Source organism: Megalopta genalis, chromosome 7, assembly GCF_051020955.1.
Source record: "Megalopta genalis isolate 19385.01 chromosome 7, iyMegGena1_principal, whole genome shotgun sequence".
Lineage (NCBI taxonomy): Eukaryota > Metazoa > Arthropoda > Insecta > Hymenoptera > Halictidae > Megalopta > Megalopta genalis.
The window spans coordinates 4127652-4151517 of record NC_135019.1 but is presented as its reverse complement, the minus strand read 5'-3'; the positions used below and the strand labels follow the sequence as shown (position 1 = coordinate 4151517).

At 41.8% G+C, this 23866-nt stretch overlaps 1 protein-coding gene across 3 annotated transcripts in view; it reads right to left on the bottom strand.

The window, feature by feature from the left end:
• The window catches only part of Schip1 (Schwannomin interacting protein 1), a 70472-nt gene that overhangs the window by 18415 nt on the left and 28191 nt on the right, over positions 1–23866 (bottom strand). For 2 of the 3 annotated variants that reach the window (XM_033485483.2, XM_033485485.2), the window contains exons 4-7: positions 23025–23362; positions 19857–20213; positions 16925–17462; positions 12813–12910 (exon numbers count right to left, since the gene is read on the bottom strand). In XM_033485483.2, the coding sequence (XP_033341374.1) occupies positions 12813–12910; positions 16925–17462; positions 19857–20213; positions 23025–23362 (1331 nt within the window). The remainder of the gene's footprint in view (positions 1–12812; positions 12911–16924; positions 17463–19856; positions 20214–23024; positions 23363–23866) is intronic. The other variant, XM_033485487.2, reaches the window with a different exon arrangement.

The window sequence follows — 23866 nt, the reverse complement described above, 5'->3', positions numbered from 1 at the left end:
TTCCAAGCGATCGACATAACCTTAAACTAGTAAGTAAATTCTCTCTAATTGACGCTCAGCTTGTCAACAAAATTGGTCAATTCGGGAAGAGAAGATACGATTATTCGAGCCATGCAGCTCGTTTTAATAATTATTAACAATCGGTAACTATGAAAATGAACCACGAGACTCAAATAATCGTATTCTCTTCTCCCTAAATTGTCCATTTTTGTGGACAATTTGAGCGTCAATTAGAGAGATGTAGTTCCTAGCGATCGACAGAACCTTAAACTAATAAGTAAATTCTCTCTAATTGACGCTCAGCTTGTCAACAAAAATGGACAACTTGGGAAGAGAAGATACGATTATTCGAGCCATGCAGCTCGCTTTTATAGTTCTTGACAATTCGTAACTATAAAAACGAACGGCAAGCCTCGAATAATCGTATTCTCCTCTTCCCAAATTCTCCATTTTTGAGCGTCAATTAGAGAGACATTACTGTAGTTCCCACGAATGAAAAATGATCGATCCCCCGCGATCGATCGAGAATGAATACTTAATCGCCATTCGTCAGAAGCCCTACGTTAAAACGGCAATCTTACGAGATCGAAATCGTCGTAGGTGAAGGTGTACAGATCCCTGACGAATCTCGAGTCCTTCTTGTAATGCCTCTTCGTCTTGCTGCTGCTGCCCATGTTTGCCGAACTCGCTTGTCGACCGTTTCTCGTTCGCGAGGAATCTCTGAAAGCCGCGTGCTCTAGCCAGCGCGCATCGAAATCGTCGAGTTCGGACGACCGTTTCGGAAACACCGTTTCGAATCCATGTTCCTCTTCTTCCGGAGCGAAAAACTCGCGATTCGCGTGTGACGATCGACGGAACGAAAACTTCAAGAGACGCGACGTTCGCTCGAAGCGTCGTCCTTTCCCCGCGGCCCGCCGTGAAGAAAGTTGCCGGAACGAACCGACATGTCGGCGCGGTTGTTTTCAATGATTCCCACTTCGCGGCTGCACCACGCTCCGCAATAAGTAGAACGACGATCCACTTTCCTTTTATTCGCCGTGTAACTCGCCCCGGCGCGGCGTGCTCCTGACGGAAGTTACGAGCCACCTGTAAACTCCGTTTCATTCGTTTCCCGCCGCGTCGAAGACTCAGCGGATTCCGCCGGCCGCTTCGCGAACAGCTTTGCTTCCGCGTCAGTCGACTCGTCGTCCATTCATCTTGTCACGAGCCTCGTTGCAATCCCATTCGGCCATTCGTCTTCTAAGACTCGTCTTTGAAACGCGGCGCGATCTTGTTGCGAAACCTCCCGGAGAAATCTCCTTCGGCGCGTGTATTAACCCCTCGCCGTCGACGGGGAGTCGCGGAAATTTCTAGCGTAAATGTTACTCGGGAATGTTTGTATGTGATATTGTTTATAATTGTTTAGGCGCCTAGTGAAAATTTCTGGTAATTATGGTATTCTGTAGTATTTGTATGTAATGTTATTTATAATTATTTCTGACACGTCGTGAAAGTTTCTAGTGATAATGTTATTCTGTAGTATTTGTATATAATATTGTTTATAATTATTTCGGACTCGTTGTGAAAATTTCTAGTGATAATGTTATTCTATAATATTTATATGTAATATTATTTATAATTATTTTGGACTCGTCGTGAAAGTTTCTAGTGATAATGTGATTCTGTGATATTTTTGTGTGTAATATTATTTATAATTATTTCCAACTCGACGTGAAAATTTCTAGTAAGAATGTTATATTCTGTAATGTTTATATATAATATTATTTATAATTATATATAATATAATAATATTATTACTATGATATTATATGATATAATATTATAAAATATTACAAAATATATTATAAAATATTATAAAATATTATAAAATATAATATAAAATATATATTAAAAATATTACAATATAATTATATATAATATTATTTACGATTATATTCTGTAATATAAATTCTAATAATAATATTATTCCGTCCTTTAAAATTGAAATAATATTCTAATATCTCTAGTGATCAATATTTAAGCATCCGAGTAAATTTATGCACACGACAAGCATCAATTTTTGCAATGGAAAAATTCCGAATCGCGCAAACTGCGAAGAAAACGGTCCCTCAAGGGGTTAAAACTGTTCCACCGCTGAAACGCAAGCTCGCGACGAACCCGAATTTTCCGCGTATTTTAGCAAATTAAAACTTCGCTACTCCCCCCGGTACGGATTAATTCGAAATATTATTAACAAAGAAACGAACATCTCCGCAGGCTCATAATTATCTCACCGGGCCCGTCGTAACCGAACATACACACACGCGCGCGCGCACACACACACAATTCGTTTTCGAATTTAACGTCCCGCTGACGCAAGATCCGGCGCTTTCGTTGTTCCACTTTGTTTCACGCGATGAAATTATTATAACGGGCCGCGCAGTTCTTTGTTCGTCCGCTAATTATCCGATCCGACTACTATACACAGGCTCCGTTCGTTTATCAGCTTTCCAATTAGCGGGATCCACGCGGAAGTCGTCGCAATAGTTCGCGGACGACCCGGAAGCACAATTTAATTTCAATGCGACCGCGTGTCCCCCCCTCCCCACCTCCGGCCATCGATCCGGGTATTTTGTATTAAAAAGCTCGCCGTCTCGTTGCTCGCCCGAACCATACGGAGCACAAGCGACGACGCGAATTCCTCGACGGACGATCTCTCTGTCCGAGCTTATCTGCCGCTGTAAATATTAAGCGTCGCGTATATCCGACGCGAGCTGCTCGCGCCAGAAGCGAGACGCCGCGGAGCAGAGACGTCGTTGAAACAGTTTCCGAGAGCGGAGAATTCCAAAAAAAATAAAGAAAACACCCGCGGAATTCCACGGAGAGTTTCCGCGGCGAAGTCCGATCGCCGGTCGAAAGCCGAACGCTCTGCCACACGCGGACGATTTTTTTCCAGCTCCGTTCCCAGGCGACGCGGCCGCGTTTTCGGTTTTCCTCGCCGCGGCGAGAGACGCGTTCGCTTTATTTTCGAGTCCGACGGGACTCGACGTCGGTCAGGTGCGAACCGGGATTCCTGGACACACTGCACGGAACACCGCGGACGCCGCGGATTACGCGCGTTTTTGCCACGGAGACCGGCGCGAAACGAGAACAACACGAGACTGGCGTAAAGCGAGTCAAGTGAGCGGCGAACCGATCTTCCGGTAAGGTTTGCTCGCGCGAAGGAGGAGGTGGTGGAGCCGGTGCTATTCACCGCGTCCACGGAGGCTGGACTCGCGTTAGTCCCCGGCTTTTCTCGGGCCCCGGTGAAAGTGGTGTGTGCGTTCGCCTCGGTTTGACGCGAACGCCTCCGTGCAGTCGGAACGGAGCCACGTATTTCTCTGATCGGCGCCCAGCCGTCTAAAATGCCGCTTCGAATCGCGAATCGTCCTGGCTGGTTTTGGGACTATGTTTCTCGAAACATAAAAATCTCGAAATCGCGTTTTTGTTCGGGCACAGCGACGATCTCCGACGATTGTCGCGCGGTTTTCGGAATTTGAACGTTCAGCGATTTTCTGGGAATTTCAAATGGAATTTTCTAGGAATTTCCCAAATGGAGAATTTGGGAAGAGGTTTTTTTTATCGCTTCTTTAGTATCTTGTTCGTAGAATTGTTGACAATTGGTAATTATAAAAACGAGCCGCGAACGCCTCCGTGCAGTCGGAACGGAGCCACGTATTTCTCTGATCGGCGCCCAGCCGTCTAAAATGCCGCTTCGAATCGCGAATCGTCCTGGCTGGTTTTGGGACTATGTTTCTCGAAACATAAAAATCTCGAAATCGCGTTTTTGTTCAGGCACAGCGACAACGAGATCTCCGACGAATGTCGCGCGGTTTTCGGAATTTGAACGTTCAGCGATTTTCTGAGAATTTCAAATGGAATTTTCTAGGAATTTCCCAAATGGAGAATTTGGGAAGAGGTTTTTTTATCGCTTCTTTAGTATCTTGTTCGTAGAGTTGTTGACAATTGGTAATTATAAAAACGAGCCGCGAACGCCTCCGTGCAGTCGGAACGGAGCCACGTATTTCTCTGATCGGCGCCCAGCTGTCTAAAATGCCGCTTCGAATCGCGAATCGTCCTGGCTGGTTTTGGGACCGTGTTTCTCGAAACATAAAAATCTCGAAAATATAACCTCGAAATCGCGGTTTTGTTCGGGCACAGCGACGATCTCCGACGATTGTCGCGCGGTTTTCGGAATTTGCACGTTCAGCGATTTTCTAGGAATTTCTGTCTAATTAGAGTGCGCGCGGATTGCGCACAGAAATGGAGAATTTGAGAAGAGGTTTTTTTTATCGCCTCTTTAGTATCTTGTTCTTAGAATTGTTGACAATTGGTAATTATAAAAACGAGCCGCGAACGATCGTGTCTTCTTTTTTAAAATTGACCACTTTTGTGCGCAATCTGCGGCTGTCGGAACGCCAATTAGAGAGAAATTACTGTAGTACGGCAGAGTCTGTCTTATAACGAAGGTTCATCGTTGTAATATCCTGATGCCGGAACATTGTATTATGTAAAAATTTCATTCATATTCTCCACTAGGCGATGATGTAACTAAATGATGCGATTAATGATCATTAAATTTAATTACCGAGTACGATGTAAATAATACAAGTAAATGTATATGTTCGGATAAGCGTGCATCAATAAATGTGCATCAATAAATCATTTTTATTATTAAGTAATTTTTATTATCATTTTTATTATTAAGTAATTTTTATTAGCATTTTTATTATTAAGTAATTTTTATTATCATTTTTATTATTAAGTAATTTTTATTAGCAGTTTTATTATTAAGTAATTGTTATTATCATTTTTATTATCATTTTTAGTATTATTTTTATTATTAAGTCATTTTTAAGTCATCATTGCATCAAGCAAAGAACAGTCTATTTCACTTTGGATTTTAATCCCCGAACGGCGCACACCTTTCCGACAAAATATAACTGGTTACATCTACGATCATTTATCTTTCTATTTATCAATTTTTCGCAACATATTTTTTATGGTACTACATACTTCTATTATAGATACGTTAGTTTTTCTATTGTAAGCTTTGTCGAAACATGTGAAAATTGAAACTAGTTGTCAGCAACTTGACATTCGGATATCAATTTCTCCGGTCTGGATCCTAATTGACCCCGAGTCTATCGAAAGATTCCGAAAACATCACGATTCGAAGTTTTTTCGTTAGCTGTGCATGATGTAGGAGCGATGGAAATGATTAATTTTATTATAGTAAATTCTCCTTAATTCTCCTTCAGCTTGGAAACAAAAATGGAGAATTTGGGAAGAAGATTGGGCACGATTATTCGAATCTCGCGGCTCGTACTTATAAAAAATAGTTATATAAAAATATAATAATGTAATAATAATATAATAATATATGTATAATAATAATAGTAATATATATAATATATAATAATAGTAATATATAATATATAATAATATATAATAATAGTAATATATAATATATAATAATATATAATAATAGTAATATATAATATATAATAATATATATAATAATAGTAATATATAATATATAATAATATATAATAATAGTAATATATAATATATAATAATATATAATAATATAATATTTATATAAAAATAATTATAAAAACGAGGTGCAAGGCTCGAATAATCGTATCTCCTCTTCTCAAATTGTCTAAATTTTATTTTCAAAGCAGAGCGTCAATTAGGGAGAATTTACTTCTGTACGAGTTCACTTTGTGTCTCTTACGTGTCCCTGATTTTCGAACAGCGTTCCCTCGCGTCCGTCTTCGATCCTCCGATCGGGTCGAGTATCCTCCGTTCGCAATCCTACGCAAAAACTCCTCTCCGAACTGGATACGTTCGCGAAGACGGTGTATCTTTTGTGAGTCGTACGCAACGCGTTCTACTTGGCTGCTCATGCAAATCTTTTGACCTACGGCTGCCTCGGCTCTTAAGGTGCCGTGATACGTTATCTCGAGATGCTACGCCAACAGACGTCTGTCAAAAGCAAAACAGAAGAAAAAAGAAACAGTAGAAAGAACCGTAGATAGCACTCTCGTCGTTACAGATTCGCGCACAGGCGCAGCATCGTGCTTTTCATTTCGTAGCGTCTGGCTTTCGTTTAAAAATTCGTTCACGATAAGATCCGCCGCACAGATTCCAACAGCGAAACTTCCTCTTTGCAACGGCCCCATAAAATTCGACGCGCGATTTTTCTCGATCGTTTCGTCGAGCACCAAACGCCGTCGACTTTCCAACGACGTGTGGGATACAACGCGAAACCGTTCGCACGGCCCCGGAGAAATTTGTTCGTGGTTTTTCTTCCGCGAAACGGTTGTAAACAAATCGTATATCAATTCGTCGCGTGTCATCGTGAAGAGGAATCTTTGATCTTTGAATTTATGGCAGGTTCGTCGGCGGACAAAATTTTCCGTCGCTTTCAGCGACGTTCTGACGAATGCTGTATCCGGCGACGTTAAATTTTATGAGAAGAAAAATGAAAGGAAAAACGAAGGCGAGGTTTCACAGAGAAAATGAGACCTTTTACGGCAATAAATTGACAATATCTATTATTATTATTATTATATTATTAATAGTAATATTATTATTATAATATTATTAATAGTAATATTATTACTATAATATTAATAATAGTAATATTATTACAATAATATTATTAATAGTAATATTATTACAATAATATTATTAATAGTAATATTATTACTATAATATTAATAATAGTAATATTATTACAATAATATTATTAATAGTAATATGATTACTATAATATTAATAATAATAATATTATTACTATAATATTATTAATAGTAATATTATTACTATAATATTATTAATAGTAATATTATTATTATTATAATATTATTATTATAATATTGACTATATCTATTATTCTTTAACTCGAATATTCACTTTTCTAAAAAAATCGGATCACTGAGAGCACGAATTTCATTGAAAAGCCCAATGCAAAGAAACCATACGCGCGCATATATTACCGCGGTTACGTACCTATTACTGCGAGCCACATACTGCCGCCGTTCCGACTACTGCGTGTCAAGGTTGACATAACCCATTCTCTTTTAAATGTACACGCACAGCTACAATTCCTACGATCAAGATATTCTCGCTGCATAACGCTTTAAAAATTAGGTATAGGTGCTCCACGATCGAGCGTGTTCGCGCCGGCTCGTCGAGAACTGCGCTGTATAGGTTATGGTACGCGGTTCGGTAAAGCGCCGTAGTAATGAATACACATAGTGAAAAACTATGCGCTAAATACTGTGTCGGTGAATAATATTTGAAAACAAATGACAGCGACACGTCGCTTTTTTTGATCAAAGCAACGATCGCTTTATCTAAAAATAACGCTGAAACGAATAATTTATTATTAATTACCAAAGTATAAACATCCTTCGAATCGGTGATCATAGCTGCAGTTGCGAGTACAGTAATGTCTCTCTAATCGACGCTCAGATTGTCCACAGAAATGGACAATTTAATAAAAAATACTAAATAATATTATATAGAATAATAATAATATATAATAATAATATTATATATTATAATTTAATAAAAAATACTATTATTCCAGCCTTGTGGTTTGTTTTTATTGTTACGAATTGCCAACAATTATAAAAACGAGCCGCAAGGCTGGAATAATAATAATATTATTATTATATATAATAATATATAATAATATATTAATATATAATAATATATTATATATAATAATATTATTACTATTATTTTATATAATATTATTTAGTACTTTTTATTAAATTGTCCATTTCTGTGGACAATCTGAGCGTCAATTAGAGAGACATTACTGTATTTCACAAAACTCGACGTTCTCGTAAGCTTCCGGATATCAAAAGCCAATAAACAAATTAAAACTGCGATTGCCGTTACTCGTACGTCATAAACTATCAATATCGAACATGTAAAAAGATTATGAGAACAATTTTTAGGGGATTACGCACTGCAAAACGTTAGATTCGATTACTTTTTTAAAGTGCCGCAGTATTCGGGTCGGCCGCGGTAATACCCGCGGTCGCCCTATATGGGAGGCATAGGCGTCGAAACGGTTTTCAAATGCTGCGGATTGTCGAGCACGGCGTGTTTGACGGTCGCCATAGATCGTCTCCGCGGCGACATCCGTTTCCTGTTCCCCCATTTCCATACAATGGCCGCCGCGCCGTCGAATATAGATCGTCTGGGTGCATTTAATGAGACTCTCGCTATCGGGATCCTCGAAAGAGGGTCGTAAACCTCGTCGACCTTATTTTCCGCGTCAATAATCCAGAAAATACTCGCGCGAAACATGTCGGGAATTAACGCCGAGTGCCCCGTTCCCACTTGCACGCCCGCGGCGCGGCGAGGCGCGGCGCGATCCCGGAGCGGAGAGAAGCGGAATATAACCCGGGGTGCCGGGAAGCGAGCTGGGAATTCAGCTGGCCTCTTTTCCATCCACTTTATCCGGCGCGGAGGCCCATTTAAACGAGCGTTCCGCGAGGATTCGTTACACGAAGTTTACGTAACCATAATCGACGCCGGCGCTACGAATTCGATTCGACTTCGCCGGGGGGTTAATTGGGTTAATTAAATTTTCGAAGAAAGCCGCGCGAAACGTATTCGCCGGCCCGCGATAATGGCCGGCCCTGGAGCCAGGGCTGTGCGCGCGTTCGAAAACTTCAATGGTCGGGTGCCAAGTTCAATAGAACTTCGTTCAGTTTCCGGCGCCTTTTAGCCGCCGCGCCGCACCGCGCCGCGCCGTTTTCATTCGTCCGCGTTTTCGCGAGTTCGCGCGACGTCGGCGAATCCGCGTTCATTTTAATTCGCGCAGGATTCGAACCGCGAAATCTGCAGCTTGATAACTTAACACTAAATCTACCGCGGTCAAAGTGACCGCTTTCTTATTTTGCAATTCTGAAAAGTTCCGAGACTCTTTCGTGGAGAACGCTTGAATAAGTTATATCATTGGAGCAAGTTTTATAACAAAAACTTTGCAAATTCCAAATAAATTCGGTCTTCTCATTTTTGTGAAGCGGTACATGCCAGTTAGTATTGTTAGTATTGATGATATGATTATATCAAAGTGACCACTTTCTTATTTTGCAATTCTGCAAAGTTCCGAGACACTTTCGTGGAGAACGCTTGAATAAGTTATATTGTTTGAGCAAGATTTATAATAAAGACTTTACAAATTCTAAATAAATTCGGTTTTCTCACTTTTGTGAAGCAATACATGCCAATTAGTATTGATTGATTAGTTAGTATTGTTAGTATTGATGATATGATTATATCAAAGTGACCGCTTTCTTATTTTGCAATTCCGAAAAGTTCCGAGACTCTTTCGTGGAAAACGCTTGGATAAGTTATATCGTTGGAGCAAGTTTTATAACAAAAACTTTGCAAATTCCAAATAAATTCGGTCTTCTCATTTTTGTGAAGCGGTACATGCCAGTTAGTATTGTTAGTATTGATGATATGATTATATCAAAGTGACCACTTTCTTATTTTGCAATTCTGCAAAGTTCCGAGACACTTTCGTGGAGAACGCTTGAATAAGTTATATCGTTGGAGCGAGTTTTATAATAAAGACTTTACAAATTCTAAATAAATTCGGTCTTCTCACTTTTGTGAAGCAATACATGCCAATTAGTATTGATTGATTAGTTAGTATTGTTAGTATTGATGATATGATTATATCAAAGTGACCGCTTTCTTATTTTGCAATTCTGCAAAGTTCCGAGACTCTTTCGTGGAAAACGCTTGGATAAGTTATATCGTTGGAGCGAGTTTTATAACAAAAACTTTGCAAATTCTAAATAAATTCGGTCCTCTCACTTTTGTGAAGCAGTACATGCCAGTTAGTATTACTGTTTGGTAGGTTTAGTGTTAACCCTTTGCACTCGAAGCTATTTTAACTGTAAATCTAAAATAATTTTTCTGACTTCGAGTATTGCAGCGTCCACTCGCACGCACAATGGAAACTTTCGTCCTCGCGCAAACGACCAGCGTAATTTACGACGCTCCTTCGAAGAAGCTATTTTTGAGATGATAAGTTCTAAACCTTGACGACGCATGTTCGCAATAGAGTTTTTTTAGAAATACCTCGATAGCAAACGGGGACCGTCATAAATTCGGAGAGTTTCCGAAGGGTACTCGAAGCGGACCCAGCCACCCAATGGCCATGCGGTCCGACGCGGGTGACCCGAAGGAAAAGTTCCACTCGTCGTAGGACAGTGGACGATAACAGAATCGATAACAGATTTCGATAAAACCGTTTCGAAGATCTTATACACTGAGCCGAATAAAAGCCTCGAGTCGTGACGTTTTCAACTTCTTTTTCTGCACAGACGTAACCAGCTAAAATTAAGGAGACCGAGTTTCCGTTACGATTTTTCAAAGAGGTTCTATGAAACTTTTAAGATGCATTTTCAATTTTGTTTGCATTTTAAAACACTCGTCCATAATTTAAAAATGATACAGCTGAAAATATTGCAACAATATTTACAAATTTTTTATAAATATTATTCTTAAGTAAGTTAAAATAATAAATATTATTGTTAAATAAATCCTTAAATATTTTAATCCTTTCCACTGCTTTGTATTCGATCTACACATTTTCTTGATAAATGCATAAAATTAATTAATATTAATAATATATAATCATAATATTATAATGAAATTAATTAATTATAAAATAAAGAGTTGGATCCATCAGCTCGTTACTCGAAACGATACTCGAATATAATAATAATAATATATAATAATAATAATAATAATATATATAATAATAATAATAATATAACAAAATTAATTAATTATAAAATAAAAAGTTTGCTCCATCAGCTCGTTACTCGAAGCTGAAGCTCGTTACTCGAGCTGATGAAATATAATAATAATATATAATAACAATAATATTACAATAAAATTAATTAATTGAAATAAAGAATCGGATCCATCAGCTCGTTACTCGAAACGCGGAACAAATTTTTCCTTCGAAATTAAAAATTCCTTTCGGTTCTTGACCGTTTCCCGACGGCCGAACAACGAGAATCCATGAATCGTAGAATTTCGCTTTCGACTAGAAATCGATGTCGCCTCGTCTTATCTCCGAGCACGCCCACCGCATCCTCCGCCGCTTTATTTCGAGACCGATCGAGTCAGAGTTTATCGGCATGCAGGCACGTATGATTACGAAGTCCCCCGTATATCTCGCCCTTCAACGAAAGCGATTCAATCGCGTCACGTGAGCATTCATTCAGCGTTATCGTAGCGTTTAACCCGTGGAAAAAAAAGCGTCGGTCAGGTGAGCCGTGAAATCACCGGCTCTCCTATGCGTCCCGAGGAGTCGCCAATTACGATGCCTTTTTTACCTTCGAGCACTCGCGTTTTCGTTTTCACGCATTCGTTCGCACGGGACGGCCATTTGCGTAGCGTTAATCATTCTTCCCGGAGCAATTGCCGCGACGATTACATACTCGCTTATCCACTTATTCGAGCGAATCAAAAATTATCGCGCGACCGCTTCTTCTTGGATCGCTTCTACCAGGAAAAACCACGTTTGACTCACTAATCTAATTTTCTGTAATCCTTCCTTCATTCCTGCGATATTTCCTTCATTTTTTTCTGTGATCTTTCCTTCACTTTTTGCTGCGATATTTCCTTCATTTTTTTCTGTGATCTTTCCTTCATTTTTTTCTGTGATCGTTCCTTCATTTTTTTTGTGATCCTTCCTTCATTTTTTTCTGTGATATTTCCTTCATTTTTTCTGTGATCTTTCCTTCACTTTTTGCTGCGATATTTCCTTCATTTTTTTCTGTGATCTTTCCTTCATTTTTTTCTGTGATCGTTCCTTCATTTTTTTTGTGATCCTTCCTTCATTTTTTTCTGTAATATTTCCTTCATTTTTTGCTGCGATCTTTCCTTCATTTTTTCTGCGACCTTTCCTTCATTTTTTTCTGCGATCTTTCCTTCATTTTTTTCTACGATTTTTCCTTTATTTTTTGCTGCGATCTTTTCTTTATTTGTTTTCTACGATCTCTCCTTCAGTTATTTTCTACGATCTTCCCTTCATTTTTTCTGCGATCTTTCCTTCATTTTTTGCTGCGATCTTTCCTTCATTTTTTCCACGATTTTTCCTTTATTCTTTACTACGATCTTTTCTTTATTCTGTTTCCCGCAAGGTTCCATTTAACCCTTTGCACTCGAGTGTCGATTGCGTGTTCCAAATGCACTGTATCGTATAAAATAGAACTGCCATGGACCAGAAGAACTATTTTAAATTTTGCGTTAATTTAGCTTCGTGTGCAAATGGTTAAAGGGTCGCTGCCCCAAAATTCGTGGAACGAGAACTCGATCGTCGGCCTCGATGTACAAAGTGGCCGCATTCGCGCTAATTTTATCCGCAACGAATGCGATTCCGCAACCGTGCATGCGACGCGCCCACAATGCGCGTCCTTAAATATCCGCATTAGCATGCAAATATGTATTGCGCACGTCCATGGGAGCGAAGAGACGCGATTTACGCACGCGTGTCGGAGCGAAAGGTCGCGCGGCGCGCCGCGTTCTCCGCTCGACGGCGAGGATATATACCAGTTTCAAACCGTCGAGCTCTCTCTCCCGTCGCTTTCGAGGATTATCGACTCTCGTCTTTTGTTGCCCACGCAACGAAACTCTGCGATCTCGCCGATGAAAATTCGCGGCGGCCAGCAAGCAGCGCGCACACGCTGCGACGCGACAATGGCACGATTTATGCGTCAATGATTTCCACTTACCCGTCGCTCCTCCTCGCGCGCCGCTCTCAGGTGAGATTCGATCGCGTCCAAATCGATCTTCGGCATCGCTGTTTCGATGTTGTACACGTCGAAGCCACCTTCAACAGGAAAAACAACGGCGTACTTTGAATTCGTCGGACAAATTAGACGGCGATGCGTTGGCGCGAACCATTTAAAAGTATCTGCGATGAGAGTTCTTTTACGACGAGCATTAATTTCATCCGGTTTGGGGGAGCAAATTCTTTGGAAGAATTTTACTTGATCGCTTAATTTGCTTAATTCGCTTTCGTGCACAGAAACGCGTGGGTCGGATACAAGACTGGAGAAACGGAAGAATTTCGTGGTATTTTTGCAATAATCTCAACTTATCGCAGTTATTAAAAGAGAGGAAATAGTTTCATTCGCGACTTATATTTCCTAGAATTAGATTTAAAATTTTAGAATTATTAATAGACAATTTTTGATTAGAATAAAGACCCGTTTTCAGGGTGTCCCAAAAATGTCTCGCAATCCGGGTTCCTTGGATTATTTGAAGCTATTTCTTCCTTTACAAAAATGTTCTCCGAGGCACCGTTAACGAGTTATTAACGAAAAACAGTGACCAATAAGAATCGAGTACGGCTGACGCGAGGCGGCCCAATCAACCAGCGCACGAAGCCCAGTTCCGCTCATTGGCTCGGTCGCCTCGCGCCAGCCGAGCTCGCCTCTCATTGGTCACCGTTTTTTGTTAATAACTCGTTAACGGTGCCTCGGAGAAAATTTTTGTAACGGAAAAAGTTGCTTGAAATGACCCGAGGAACCCGCCACTTTCGGATTGCGAGACATTTTTGGGACACTCTGTATATTAACCCTTTGCACTCGAAGCTATTTTAATCGTAAACTTAAAATAATTTTTCTGACTTACAGTATTTCCATTTTATATAAAAAAAGTGCATTTTATGCATATGAAATTGAGTCTTCTGATGATTTTGTACAACAGTTACACTTTTAACAATGTTTTAAATGTAAACTTTGTTAATATAAAAATTATCTTGGAACGTGATACAATAATTTTAGTGGTGCCTCAGAGTCATCACTCGAGTGCAAAGGGTTAATTACAGTAAGGGTCAATTACACAAAAGTTGACAATTCGAGAGGAGGAGATACGATTGTTCGAGCTTTCTGTGGCTCGTTTTTATAGTCTCCGATTTTGAATAATTATAAAAAGGCTCCAATAATCGTATCTGCTGTTCTAAAATTGACCATTTTTGTGCGAAATCTAAGCGCGAATTAGGGAGAAATTACTATACCACTCTAGCGGCGGATCTTTCCGACAACGATTCAACGGTGACTGACATCGTTTCTCATTTTATTTATCAACTTTTATCAGCTCATTTTTTATGATACTCCCTCTACACGCGTTAGTTTCTCTGTCAATCTCAATGAAACATGCAATAATTTAAATTCAATGTCAGGAACTAGATACTGAAAGAATAACATTAACGCTCCGTTCGTTTCCAAAATATTTGCTAAAATATCCGATAAAATATCTTCCATTGACCGAACAACTTTCGAGCCACGCGAAGTTGTCTTTCGACTCATACGATTATTCGAGCCTTTTTATAGTTATTCAAAATCGCTAACTATAAAAACGAGCCGCAAGAAGCTCGTTCAATCGTGTCTCCTCTTCCCAAATCGTCCATTTTCGTGCGCAACCTGAGCGCGAATTAGGGAGAAATTACTGTAATTGACCCTCTGCACTCGAGTGATGACTCTGAAGCACCACTAAAATTATTGTATGACGTTCCAAGATAATTTTTATATTAACAAAGTTTACATTTAAAACATCGTTAAAAATGTAACTGTTGTACGACTCGTCAGAAGACTCAATTTCATATGCATAAAATGCACTTTTTTATATAAAATAGAAATACTGTAAGTCAGAAGAATTATTTTAGGTTTACGATTAAAATAGCTTCGAGTGCGAAGGATTAATATAGAGCGACTCTTTATACCAAATAAAAATCGTCTATTAATAATTCTAAAATTTTCAATCTAATTCTAGGAAATACAAAATAAGTTGCGGATGAGACTGCTTCCTCTCTTTTAATAACTGCGATAAGTCGAGCAACAAAGCGTTCGAATCGTAAAGCGATGCTGAGAGCGACGACGAACAAGCTGCAGGAACAACGTTGGTTCACAATTCTCACAGTCGGGGAATAAGCAAGTTGTTGTTGCGCAAACACTTCTGCGTAACTTTCCCATCGCGAGCCATCGCGGTTCGACGGAACGTCGTACGTTAATCTACGAAACGAAAGTGTCAAGATCATTAAGGAAACACGCGCGTGTACCGTGAAGCACGATGAACGACAGACAGACAGAGGCGAGCACGAGAGAATACAGCCGGGAAGGAAACGCGTCGACGAGCGGCGACGACGACGACGACGACGGTGAAAGAAACGTGTCACGCACGACGGAAGATACGCGAAGGTGCATTTATTGTCCTAAAGATTACGCTAATCGTGCGGGCTTCCTGTGCGCGATAAATGCGGCAAATGTTAACTAGGTTCGACCAAGATTATACGCGCGTTCCCAGTCCGAGCTTCGTAATCGGGCCGCGTGACCCTTGCGCTCGCATGCGGTTTTATTGTTTTCTGCGTGCTCCGGCACCGTGAAATTTCACTTCTGTTGGCCAACCGCCGCGACGTGACGTGACGCGACGCGATGCGACGCGCCGCGCGACGCAATCGCGTTTCCGCAGCCGCAAAACGCTCCGGGAGCAAAAACTTCCGTTTCCTGTCGAGGATGATTTTACGAGCGGACTCAGGAAAAACCGGATCCCGCCGATCACGCGGCGAGAAAGCTTCGCGATCGAGGCCCGACGAGCGGAAAATTCCCGAACGCTCGACAAGTTTTTTCGTTTCGGAGAAAGCCGCCGTTCGCGCGCGTAGAAACGCACGCGCTTCGCGATTTTCTGTACGTCGCAGCGGCGAGATTGTTCGTCGTTGGACTCTCGTGCAGATCGCGATCGATTGTTTTAGTCGAACGTTGACGAGAGTTACGAAAGCGTAGATACAGTGAATTCTGTCTAATTGATCTTCTCTTCCCAAATTAGGGAGAGGAGATACGATTATAGTAATTTCTCCCGAATTCGCGCTGAGATTGCGCACGAAAATGGGCAATTTGGGGAGAGGAGATATGATTATTCGAGTCTTGCGGCTCAATTCATAGTTATGGATTGTCAATAACTATAAAAAAACGAGACGCAAGGCTCGAATACAGTAATTTCTCCAACATTCGCGCTCAGATTGCGCATAAAAACGGAGAATTTGGGAATAATCGTACCTCCTCTTCCCAAATTGTCCATTTTGTTTCCAAGCCGAGCGTCGATTAGGGAGAATTTACTGTACTTGCACGCGTACGCGAACCTTGGTGGGAGAGCACTGCCACGAATGGGACACTTTTAGTTAGAACAAGATAGCGAAACAGCTGAACGACCTACCTGATTCTAGTTTAAAGGATTTAAACATTCGAGTTTGAGATGCGTTTAAAAAATTTAACTGGAAATCAACCTCCTCGGATTCTCAGCGAATCTCGTCGAAACTTCGGACTCGAATTTCTCTTTATTGTCCAGGATCGAGATACGGTAAATTTTCTCCAGTTGTCCCTCGGCTTTTGAACAAAAATGGACTATTTGGGAAGAGTTGATATGATTGTTAGAGTCTCGCGACTCGTTTTTATAGTTGTTGACAATCGGTAAATACAAAAGCGTGTCGCAAGACTCGGATAATCGTATCTCTTCTTCTCAAACTGTCCAATTTCGTTTCCAAGCCGAGCGTCAATTAGGAAAAATTTATTGTACTTTCCATTTTGTTCGATTGCATTTTACCATCTTCCAGACAACTCATATTCATTACGTCGAACGCAGATCTACATTTGCATAAAACAAGAAGCCACATTCTCTAAAATTTCCGATTATCTCGTGAAACTGGTAGTCGACAGGTTGCATGAATCCCAACGAAAAATAAGGCGCTTCTTAAACCTAGCTTTCGCTGTCGCCAGTTATTTAAAGTAAAAAAACGCGCGTCGTCCGACAGATAAACCGCAGGACGGTCTCCCAAAAGGAAACGTACCTGGACCAATGTCAGCGTCGGCCCGCCTCTTATCGGGACGTCTCTGAGGGTTCGGCACTCTTATCTGTTGCTGTTGCTGCTGTTGCTGCTGCTGCTGTCTCCTCTTCGCCTGGTTCCTAGCCATTTTCTCCTTTTTCCTGGTGTCGGCGCTGGACGCCTCCGGAAGATCGCGATCGAACAGCTTGTTGGTGTCCTCCATGGCGTCCTTCCTCATGGTCATGGCGGACGACGACCGCGAACAGCCGTGAATGTGTTCCATCGTCTCCATCGCGACCACGTCCGGCACCGGTTGCACGTATTTCTCGAGATCGACCCCGATATCACGGCCGATGCTCGACAGCAGATCGATTTCCTCGAGCTTGGTGTAGGTGGGCTGCTCCTCCGGATAGCTGTCGGTGTCCGAGTTGCTCTCCGAGTCGTCCTCGGCAGAGCCGTTCGACGTCACGTTTTGACGGTTGCCTATTTTGGAGCGTGCCTGGTGAGGCAACTCCTTTGCCTCGCGTATCAAGTCGATCTGCTCCACCACGATGTCTTCCGTCTGAAAAGGACAGGCTTTCTTAGCACGTTTTCTTTAGGCTCTTTCTTAGGCTCGTTCGGAAGTCGCGAGATTATTGGAGATTATTTAATTAGCGAGAGACGTTATTTTACAGACGCTCGATCAGAGGGAATTAGGAACGTTCGAATCACTGTGCTGCTATTTTTCTTGAACTCGCGTGTTTTAGTTTAAAATGGGAAGAGTAGACGATTCTAGCAGCTGGATAGTTTGCGGTGATTTGTAGTCATTCCAATTTTTATGGAACAATTTTTCTTGGAGATATAGTTCCAAGATTAAGGGAACGAAAAGTAGGCGATTTTAACAGTTGGATAATTTAACGATGATTAGCAACGTTGAATACTTTATGTGCCAATTTTTCTCGAGCCTATAGTTCCAGGATTGAACCTTGAAAATTAGACGATTCTAACAGCTGGATAACTTGCGGTGATCAGAAACATTGCAATCTTTATGCACCAATTTTTCTTGGACATATAATTCCAAGATTAAGTCCCGAAAATTAGATGATTCTAACAGCTGGATAATTTGCGATGATCAGAAGCATGTCGATTTTTAGGCACCAATTTTTCTCGAACCTATAATTCCAAGATTAAACCTTACAAATTGGACGATTTTAACAGCTGGATAATTGACGATGATCAGAAGCATTCCAATTTTTCTTGGATGTATAATTCTAAGATTAAGCCCCAAAAAGTAGACGATTCTAACAGCTGGACAACTAATTGCCGAAGCCATTATCTATCCACTTAAATTCAATTGGCATCGCTCCTAATTTAACCAAGAATCTGACGAATTATTATTCACGCGGTTATTCAAAACTGCAAACTAAAAGAAACCACAGAAATCTAACAATTTCAATTCAATTTCATATTCGATAAACAAATCCCCGCGCAACTTATCGAGACAGAACTGAAGTCCTAATCGAATGTCTATAAAACATAAATTTCAATTCAACTTTCTGCACACAAAATCTTACAATTTTGCAACTATCAACTATGCAGAAGTGCACCCATTAGATCACCCATGTGCATCCATCATTGGATGCAAACATACATTTATAGCGAATTAATTCAATCAATTGAAGAAGCCGCAACAGATAATAATTCAGCTAATTTTCCTAATAATTCTCTAATTATAAATCCCCTAGTAATTCTCTAATTCTAATTCTCCTAATAATTCTCTAATCCTAATTCTCCTAATAATTCTCTATAATCCTAATTCTCCTAATAATTCTCTCATCGAGATCGCCAAAGAAAATTCAGCGAAACTATATTTCCTTTTCATCGAGCAAACTAAAACGGTTGCCTCCAGCGTCGACAAATAGTCGACCACCGATCGAAAAATCGTTTTCCCGAACAGCTCTTTTATGCTCCATAATACTCAACGTCCGTGAAGAAGCCGCAACAGCTGTTCGCCCCACTCGCGCCGCGATGAAGCAACTTTTTTCCCGGCGTGACACCGCGTCGCCCCCCACTCCGCCTTCGACAGACATTGACATCGGCCAGCGCAGCGGGGGCAGAATCATAGTACCGGCACATCTGGCACTTGGTCGTCGGTTACCAAGCGGAGGCAAGACCGCCGCGGTTAAAGCCTCGGAGGAAATTTCAGATTAGCGGAGCCGCGACCAGCGACCGCGTAATACCCACGACAATCAAACGACGGACTCGGAGCGGATCAATTGTTCGGGACGCACCTCGCCGACCTCGCTGGTCTTCCTAAATCGTCCATTTTCGTGCGCAACCTGAGCGCGAATTAGGGAGAAATTACTGTAATTGACCCTCTGCACTCGAGTGATGACTCTGAGGCACCACTAAAATTATTGTACGACGTTCCAAGATAATTTTTATATTAACAAAGTTTACATTTAAAACATCGTTAAAAGTGTAACCGTTGTACGAGTCGTCAGAAGACTCAATTTCATATGCATAAAATGCACTTTTTTATATAAAATGGAAATACTGTAAGTCAGAAGAATTATTTTAGGTTTACGATTAAAATAGCTTCGAGTGCGAAGGATTAATATAGAGCGACTCTTTATACCAAATAAAAATCGTCTATTGATAATTCTAAAATTTTCAATCTAATTCTAGGAAATACAAAATAAGTTGCGGATGAGACTGCTTCCTCTCTTTTAATAACTGCGATAAGTCGAGCAACAAAGCGTTCGAATCGTAAAGCGATGCTGAGAGCGACGACGAACAAGCTGCAGGAACAACGTTGGTTCACAATTCTCACAGTCGGGGAGTAAGCAAGTTGTCGTTGCGCAAACACTTCTGCGTAACTTTCCCATCGCGAGCCATCGCGGTTCGACGGAACGTCGGACGTTAATCTACGAAACGAAAGTGTGACTCGGATGCGGATCAATTGTTCGAGACGCACCTCGCCGACCTCGCTGGTCTTCCCGGAGTCCGGTATCTCCTCGATCTCCGGGAACTGCAGTGTCTCCTTGACGCTGGTGGTCAGCTCGACGATCTCGACCTCGACCGGGATCTCCCGTTCCTGCTTCTTCTCCAGAACCGCCTCGGACAAGTCCGGAGTTGTTTCCGCGACCGTGTCGGCGAGCGCCTCTTCCGGCTCCAGAACGGTCAGGTGGGTCTCCGCCTCGACGATACCGCTGACGATCTCCGATTCCGGCGAGAAGATCTTCTCCTCCGTTCGAGAGTCCTCCACGCTCTTCACGTAGTTTATGCACTTCTCCGACGGCGGCACCACCGACTCGTACAAAGATGTCACGGTCTGCGAACAGAGTCGATACCGATGACGATGATCGTTAAGGCCGTTTGCCTTAGACGCCTTAATTGAAAGGCTGGAACAGGTCTGGATTCTGTCTTTTCACGGAAACGATAGGGCTCGACGTCCGCCATTTTTACGGCTCTGAATTCGGCCCCTGATTTTCGGCTATTTTCTTGTCACGCGTGTTTCATCTCAATGATCGCGTCGCAACAAGTGGGACTCGACTTGGATTCATGATCACGAATCGCTTTTGGAAGATTACAGAGCTGTTGGAAATTGGTTGGCCGTATTCTGTAATTTTGGCTAGGTTTCTTGACTTTCACGCGAGCTCGCCTTTTATTAATTCTTGATTAACGCGTTCGATGAAGGGGGATATGCTTTTGGAGACTTGTGAAGTTCGCGACGTCGAAATTTACGCGAAGTTATGGTGATCGGAAAGTCTGCGATTCCAAAAGGAAGGATCTTTTCACGGAAACGATAGGGTTCGACGTCCGCCATTTTTACGGCTCTGAATTCGACCCCTGATTTTCGGCTATTTTCTTGCCACGCGTGTTTCATCTCAATGATCGCGTCGCCACGAGTGGGTCTCGACTTGGATTCATGATCACGAATCGCTTTTGGAAGATTACAGAGCTGTTGGAAATTGGTTGGCCGTATTCTGCAATTTTGGCTAGGTTTCTTGACTTTCACGCGAGCTCGCCTTTTATTAATTCTTGATTAACGCGTTCGATGAAGGGGGATATGCTTTTGGAGACATGTGAAGTTCGCGACGTCGAAATTTACGCGAAGTTATGGTGATCGGAAAGTCTGCGATTCCAAAAGGAAGGATCTTTTCACGGAAACGATAGGGTTCGACGTCCGCCATTTTTACGGCTCTGAATTCGACCCCTGATTTTCGGCTATTTTCTTGCCACGCGTGTTTCATCTCAATGATCGCGTCGCCACGAGTGGGTCTCGACTTGGATTCATGATCACGAATCGCTTTTGGAAGATTACAGAGCTGTTGGAAATTGGTTGGCCGTATTCTGCAATTTTGGCTAGGTTTCTTGACTTTCACGCGAGCTCGCCTTTTATTAATTCTTGATTAACGCGTTCGATGAAGGGGGATATGCTTTTGGAGACATGTGAAGTTCGCGACGTCGAAATTTACGCGAAGTTATGGTGATCGGAAAGTCTGCGATTCCAAAAGGAAGGATCTTTTCACGGAAACGATAGGGTTCGACGTCCGCCATTTTTACGGCTCTGAATTCGACCCCTGATTTTCGGCTATTTTCTTGCCACGCGTGTTTCATCTCAATGATCGCGTCGCCACGAGTGGGTCTCGACTTGGATTCATGATCACGAATCGCTTTTGGAAGATTACAGAGCTGTTGGAAATTGGTTGGCCGTATTCTGCAATTTTGGCTAGGTTTCTTGACTTTCACGCGAGCTCGCCTTTTATTAATTCTTGATTAACGCGTTCGATGAAGGGGGATATGCTTTTGGAGACATGTGAAGTTCGCGACGTCGAAATTTACGCGAAGTTATGGTGATCGGAAAGTCTGCGATTCCAAAAGGAAGGATCTTTTCACGGAAACGATAGGGTTCGACGTCCGCCATTTTTACGGCTCTGAATTCGACCCCTGATTTTCGGCTATTTTCTTGCCACGCGTGTTTCATCTCAATGATCGCGTCGCCACGAGTGGGACTCGACTTGGATTCATGATCACGAATCGCTTTTGGAAGATTACAGAGCTGTTGGAAATTGGCTGGCTGTATACTGCAATTTTGACCGGGTTTCTCGACTTCAACGCGAGCTCGCCTTTCATTAATTCTTGATTAACGCGTTCGTCTTGATTGACTTTACGTTTTGGGGAAATGTGAAGTTCGCGACGTCGAAATTTACGCGAAGTTATGGTGATCGGGAAGTCCGTGATTCGAGTTTGTTAGTTGATGATTTTATGACGATTTTCCGGGGTTAACGGAACCTTTATATTTCAATGAGTAGTAATTTTGAACTCGAGATTATTTCTTTCAGATAATTCGAAGATCGATGAGCGGCTGTTTTTTAACTGTCGGCTCCTTCTTTCGAATCGTTTGGAGATCAAGATGTGCTAATTTTAAACTAGAAAGGCTTTTAAATAATTTGGAGCTCAAGGAGGGCTAATCTTCAACCGTTAAATAATTTCGAGATTGAAGGGCGGCAGAGCTAATTGTAAACTATAGACTCTTTCAAATAATTTGGAAATTATGGGAGGCTAATTTTAAACTACTGATATTTTCAAATAATTTGGAGTTCGAGGAGAGCTAATTTTAACCTATAGACTCTTCCCAATAATTTGGAGGTTAAGGGGAGCTAATTTCAAGCTGTAGACTTCTTCCAATAATTTGGAGGTTAAGGGAGACTAATTTTAAACTATAAGACTGTTTCAGATAATTTGGAAATTAAGGGATGCTAATTTTAAACTAGAGTCTCCTTTAAATAATTTGAAGATCGAGGAGGGGGGGAGTGTAATTTTAATCTACAGCCTCGTTTAAATAATTTGGAGATCAAGAAGGACTAATTTTAAACTATAGGCTCTTTCAAATTAATTGGAAGTTTAAGGAGGGCTGATTTTCAATTCTACACTCTGTCAAATAATTTGGTGATCAATGAGTGGTATCTTTAAACTTCCAGCGCTTTCTTTCAAGCAATTTGCAGATCGATAAGCGCTGATTTTAAACTACAGTCTCTCTTCCATACAATTCCGAGATCAATGAGTGCTAATTATAAGCTTCGGGCAGCGTTCCGTTCAAATAATTCGTAGATCAAGGAAACGAACGAAGAGCGCATACCTGTATGTTGAACTTGGGCTTCTCGTAGAAGATCTTCCTCTGGTTCTTCTGCCCGCAAAGATGGTTGATGCTGTCCTCGATGTTGTTGTTGTACTCGTTGTCGTTCTCGACCGGCCGCGCGTTGATTTCGTTGAGCCGCACGTAATCGGGACAGCTCTCGTGCTCGTCCTCGGTCAGATCCGTGTCCGATAGAAGAGACGGCGCCAGGTGTTGAAAACCGGGATAGTTAGGGTTGACGATGCCGCGGCAACCTGCGGGCAGATTTCCTTCCTCGGACCAGTCGGACCACTCGGACGGTGTCAACTCGTGGGACGAGTCTTCGTGAGAGGAGTTACGCCCTGCGGAATTTCATGCTGGTTGCACATTGCCGGAATACTGAATAATCGGGGGCTCGCAACGCGACACTGACTCATCGCGCCGGCCGGCCGGCCGGCCGACCGGCCCGGCCCGACCCGGCCCGACCCGGCCCGGCCAGGCCCGACTCGTCTCTCCCGGCTCGGCTCGAGGGAATACGCGATTGAACCGTTTTGATTAAAACACGCGGACGCGCGCGTCCCGATTTCCTCGTAGCCCTGGCCAGACTGATCTATATTGAACCTGTTACTCATCTCTTTTTCGCTCTCTCTCTTCTCTGATAACGCATCACCGACGAGATCCGCCGCGTGATTCGCTCGCCGCGAACGTTTACGTCGATTGCCCCGGACGGGAAAAAAAGTAGAATGCTCGTCAGATGTGCAAAAGAATCTCCTGTTGACAATGATTCAGCTAATTCTCCTAATAATTCTCTAATTCTAATTCTCTAATTCTAATTCTCCTAATAATTCTCTAATTCTCCTAATAAT